The sequence below is a fragment of the Mus caroli genome, chromosome 6 (assembly GCF_900094665.2).
Source record: "Mus caroli chromosome 6, CAROLI_EIJ_v1.1, whole genome shotgun sequence".
Taxonomy (NCBI): domain Eukaryota; kingdom Metazoa; phylum Chordata; class Mammalia; order Rodentia; family Muridae; genus Mus; species Mus caroli.
The window spans coordinates 87,275,423-87,281,295 of NC_034575.1; the positions used below are offsets into that span (position 1 = coordinate 87,275,423).

The 5,873-nt window shown below is 49.1% G+C and overlaps 1 protein-coding gene across 1 annotated transcript in view; it reads left to right on the forward strand.

Moving 5' to 3' along the window:
* Fbln2 (fibulin 2) overlaps positions 1 to 5,873 on the forward strand; it is a 59,635-nt gene that overhangs the window by 33,316 nt on the left and 20,446 nt on the right. Inside the window, exon 3 of the mRNA XM_029478234.1 lies at positions 4,696 to 4,807. Coding sequence (XP_029334094.1) covers positions 4,696 to 4,807 — 112 coding nt within the window. The remainder of the gene's footprint in view (positions 1 to 4,695; positions 4,808 to 5,873) is intronic.

Sequence of the window (5,873 nt, forward strand, 5' to 3'; positions counted from 1 at the left end):
TTTCATCGTGGATTGTTAGGTATTTCTGGAATCTTTGCTGTCACAAATACATCATGCTTCTGGGACCCTCCTGTCTGGGCGTGTGTGTGTGTGTGTGTGTGTGTGTGTGTGTGTGTGTCAGTATATGAGATTCCTGATGGGGGAAGCGTCAGCTCACAGTTCTTTATATTGTACTGCAATGTGCAATGCATTTTTTTTTCAAAAATAACATGAAATTTACAGCTATTGAGTCTGCAGCTCAACAGCATTAAATGCAGTCACAGTGGAGGAAGACTTCCCATCTTCCCAAGCTGTTCCTGTTGCGCACTAAGCCCCAGCCCCTGGTGCCTGCTACACTACTTTCTGTCTCTGAATCTGAGTGGAAACAGGTGCTGTCTGCAGTCTGTGTCGGGCTCGCTGCTCTATCATTTCGAAATCTTAGATCCGTCTTCATTATGAGATTTTTCTAGTCGTGTTACCTTATCCATTCATGTTTTTGTCTCTTCCTGTGGCCAGTGTCTTTCCCCATGTCATACTTGTGGGTTATAAGCATGTCGCATGGTGGCTGTGGCTGTCATCGGCAAGACTTGTTGAAGTATAGAGACCATGCCTGGTAAGACATTTCTAGCATGGGCCTTTCAGTGGCCTGGGGCCCCTGGGGTATCTATTTCTGTTTTTTTTCCTTATAACAAAGTCTCTGCAAAATGAATCTGCACAGCTTGCTTCCCTTTCAGCAGGTGGCAGGGCAAGTTTTCCACTCTAGCAATCTNTCTCTGTCACCTAGGGGTGTGAGAGGTGCAGTTTGACCGAGTAGGTCAGGGGTCTCCCATACTGTCTGGCTGTCAGGACCTGGAAGCCTGATACTCTGAAGACCATGGCAGAGTGGTCCAGAGCCAGGCCATNTTACTGCTTGGCAGGAGGGTCATCCTTGGGAGGAATAGGGAGGCCCAGCCGACCCAGAAGAAGCAGAAGANCAGATGGGCATCACTCAATGGACAGTGGCCCAGCCCCTTCTTCTACCCAGGGATTGATTCTCTTCCTGTGATGGTCTAGTTCATTCAGAAAGGTGCAGCACCACGTGGTGTGCTGACGGACAAGGGTGGCCCCTTTACTACACATACAGCCATCATGGGCTGGTGTGAACTTTGAACAATGATGGATGCTGAGATCCTGAATGATCCTCCTAGAAGCAGAATCTGTGATGTTCTAGTCAGTGCTGGGCCCTGTGCTGCCCACTAGAGACCTGAGGTGGCTCAGGCCCAGTCTTGGACACAGGACCTTTCAAGGATGGTGTTGGCATAAGTGTGTCACATGGCAGGGATATCATTGGTGTGTGTGTGTGTGTGTGTGTGTGTGTGTGTGTGTGTGTTGTTTAACTAGAAGCTGAATGGTCTGCCCAGAGGCAGGTGGGTGCTGGCCAGATGGAGGGGCAGGGAAGTCTTATTGGATGGGCCTCTTCAGGCTTGATAGATGGACATTCCCCAGGTGGACAGGGAGGAGGAGGATGCTTCTAGCACAGACCATCACCAATGAAAGTAGCAGTAAGCAGAGGCCCAAGTGACTAGGTAGAGGGGCAAAAGCTGGAAGACCTTTATTGTTACACCATAGAGTGGTACTTTGTCCTGTAATGGCTTTTTATGCAATTCCAAGGTTCCCCAAAATGACTCAGAGCTACTACCCCCCCCCACAAGGCCAGTGCTGTATGAGAAAGGCTAAATGAAGTTGTATGGTAATGATAAGTAGAGTTAGGGTGCACAGAAGTTGGGGAGACCCTCTCTAAGAAAAAGTGATCCCTGAAAAGGAGAAAGGAGTTGGCTTGGTTGAGAGTAGAGGTGGGGACAGGCAGGAGGAGGGGTGGAAGATTCTGGGCAGACAACATAGCAACTGCATTAGCCCTGGGTAGGAATGAGCCTGAGACACTCAGGAAAAGGGAGGAGAGGAAAGGGGGGAGGGGAGAGGGGAAGATAGGAGAGGAGAAAGAGAGAGAGAGAGAAAGAGCTCAGAGAAGGGTCAAGTGGGGAAGGAGGAGGCAGGAGCATTTCGTGGAGTTGCACAGGCACGGAGGAATCCTCATCTGATTTCTGTGTGTGGACAGTCACCTGGGTACCAACCTGGAAGTGACTGGAGGACAGATGGAGCAGAGGGTCCAGAGGTAAGGAGACAGGTGGGTGGGTTGACTGTGCTTCAGAGGTGGTGGCCCTGGGAGGTATGTCCTCAGAACAGCCAGGGAGGGATTTCAGTGATGCAAGAAGCAGCTTAGGGATTAGAAGGAGCCAAATGCCAGTCTTGGGAAGCCAGGGGTAGCCTGAAGCAAGTCTGCTGCAGATGGGGTGCAAATTCCTGTGGCCAGGTTAGGTAGAACTGTAGGAGTGGCCAAGGCAAGGTGACACAGGGCACCCAGAGATTGGAGCATATCACTACAGTCAGATTATTAGAAGGATTATAGAGAGGACTTGGGGTTCACTCCACAGGCCAGAAGTCAGAGGAGCTGCCTCAGGAGCACCTTGGGAGTTGTGAGGTAGAGACCTCATTGTGACCTTACCTCCCATACCTTGGATGTTGAGTCCACATTAGACCCAGTCCCCTTCATGCTCCAAGTANCTTGACCTTCCAGCATGAGGTCACAGCTCCAGATGGCTCTGAANCGAGAGAGCTAGGGTGGGAGAAGCCAGGGAACAGTGGAAATCTACCAAGTGCGGGCTAAAACCTGGCCTGAGATCAAGAGACTAGAAAACCTGAGTCCANATGAAGGCGGCACCTTGGCTTGCTGGAGGGTCTGTTTGAGTGAGCTCTCTCAGACTGGCTGCATCAAGATGCNTGTGCCTGGAGAGGGAAAGGGAAGGGGGAAATCGAGGCTGTGCTGTCTAATCCTCCACTTCCTCTTGGGCAGAGGGAGTAACAACAGTTGGAGTGTTTGGCCTTGTGCCTGGGTTGTTACTGGCGCTCAGCACATTAGGGCTGTCATTGTGATCTCTTAGGGCATCTATCATATATTGCCTCACCAAGACCCCAGAATCTGGTGCAATCTTGTAATCCCATAGGGCTTTCTTAGAAAAGCCTTAGGGAGGGAAGATTCCAGCCTGTAGAAGGAAGATCAAGTGTTAGATATGAAATGTCCCACCAAAGGCTCATTATGTCTTACAGCCTGGGTCCTCAGCCAGTGGACCATCTCTTCATCTTGGCCACATCCACATTATACTCCTCCTCCGTCTCCTCTTCCTCCTTTCCCTCCTCTTCCTCCTCCTTCTTTTGGTGAGAGGTTCTCTTTATGGAGCCCAGGCTTAAATTTGTAATCTTCCTGCCTCAGCTTCCAGAGTGCTTGTTTTATAGCCTCCATGCCTGGCTTGTATACTTTTAGATAGTCAATTTTGTTAATGGGGGCAGAGTGGGGTAATTGGATGGGGTTGAGGTACANAGGTGCCAGGGAGACTTTCTCTGAGGAGATTTGATCCCTGAAAAGTGAAAAGGAAGAAGCCAGCCTGATTGAGAGCCATAATTCTGCCTCTTTGTTTTTAAGTCTTCATTTTGAGACAAGTCCCACAAGGTTGTCCATGCTGGCCTTGAACTATAATCCTGCTGCATGGCCTTCTTAGTAGTGAATTACAGACTGTTTCTACCAGGCCTGGCTATTCATGTGAATTTGAGAATCACCTTGACAAATCCCATAAGCAGACTGGGTCTTTGATTATAATTGTATTAAAGTTGTGTCTCACATAAAGNAGAGTTCACATCTTGAGTGCATTGCCCCTCTTCTCGAGTATGTGTACACGGTATGTGTTTCAAATAAAGTGGTTAAAAGCACTTGCTGCTTCAGTAGAGAACCCAGGTTCATTCCCAGCATCCACATAGTAGCCCCAAATTACCAGTAACTACAGTTCCAGGGGATCTGATGCCACCTTGTGGGCTTCTTGGGTTCTGCACTCACGGTGCATATACATGCAAGCAAAGTAACACATAAAATAAATCTAAAAGGAAGGAGAAGGAGGAGAAGACAGACAGACAGATCCCTCTTTTTGGTCAACATGCTTACTGCCTGTTTATTTCTGGATTTCTCTTTTAAATGCCATATTTCTCTACTAATTTTTCTATTACTGTATTAAGAACCACTATTTGAATACATCAATTTTGGTTTTGGTCATTGTGTTATAATGATTGTTAATTAGTATTAATTTTTATTATTTAGACTTCATCATTGCAACCAAATCTCCAAGAAAAGTAACTTAAGATGGCTCTAAATGGAATCCCACAAGCCCTCGAGGCTCTTTTCTGTCTCCTGCCCCATTTGGGTTATTTGGACCAGAAGAACCCAGCTCAGGGCTTCTTGTGTCTGCAATGGTTCGTTTAGAGACATGTCTTGGCAGAAACAGTCTAGGGGTTGGGGAAGGGGCTAGACAAATCACCTGTCAGCTGTTACCTGTGTAGTCTAGTCCTGTGGGCTCTGGAGAGAGCACCCCCTACACACACACACACACACACACACACACACACACACACACACACACACACATGCTCTTGGAGCCAGTCATTGGCTGCCCATTGCTCTACCCACCCTGCAAGAGGATCAAGGCTCCTCAGTGCTTCCTTACAAGGGAGGGGCTGGAAGTGCAGGTCAGGGGTGGGTGGGTTGAGGTGAGAGGTTCCCCTGCACAGAGCCTGCAGTATGTATTGCACTTGGTGGCCCTGAAACCCAACCACAGCCCTTACTGCAACCCACAGGCTCCCCCAAGGACCTAATCGAGACGTGTTGTGCAGCGGGCCAGCAGTGGGCCATCGACAATGATGAGTGCCAGGAGATCCCCGAGAATGGTGCTCAGAGTGACATCTGTAGGTAAGTGGCCTTGGGTGGGCAGAACTGCTCTTGCCTTCCCTGGGCCCCAGATGTGCGAGGGTGACCAAAAGTGAATACAATGAGCCATCTGGCCAGGCGNATGTGGGGAGACTGACTGGTCCTGAGGGTCAGCTGACCACATGGGTCTGTGGCTGGCTTGGTGAGTAAATGGTGTACTATTTAGAACAAATTCAAAGTGCCATCATCACCTTGGGGATCCGGGGCTCCCCACCCCGAATGCCCCGGAGCTGATGCCTTTCTATCCTCCTCTGTCACCTCTGCTGTGGCTCAGACACCTGTGCTCTGCTTCCCTTGCCAGAATTGGTCTTCTGTTCTCTCCCTTTCTCAACTTTCATGGCCTACTCATAAAGTTCAGAGAGGCAGTGTGATTCACCTAGTGCTGCACAGCTCACCAGTATGGCCAGAATTAGAACCCATATTTTCTAATGTCTACTGTGTTCTGTCCCTGCCCATTCTCCTTCTCNTCCCTCCCCTATCCCCTTCTTCTTCCTCCTTTCTTCTTTTTCTTCTTTCTTCTTTTCTCTTCTTCCTCTTCTTCCTTCTTTCTCCTTCCATCTCCTCCTCTTCTTCCTCCTCTTCCTCTTCTTCCTTCTCCTCTTCCTCCTTTTCCTCCTCCTCCACTTCCTCCTCCCCCTCTTCTCCTCTTCCAGTTCTGAGACAGGGTCTCACTATATAGCCCTGCTGACCTGAAACTCTCTATGTAGACCAGGCTGGCCTCAAAGAGATCTGCCCACCTTTGCCTCCCACATGCTGAGGTTAAAGGCATGCACCACCATGCCTGGTCCTACTCTGCCTTCTTTAGAGAACTTTAAATTCTAACCTTGTCTCTTCTCTTTCCTTTTTGCCACTTCTGTTTGGGGTTACTGAATGACTAGAGCATGTACACTCTTCAGACCCCATAAGTTTTGAGCTTTGCAGCCATTATAAATACTTACATCCCTCTTGAGATAGAGCTCACCGCCACACGGACCACACCACAACTCCATTACTGGTCAGCTGATCCCTGCACGTGTCCCTCCCAAGTAGTGCTGAGTCCCGCCTCTCA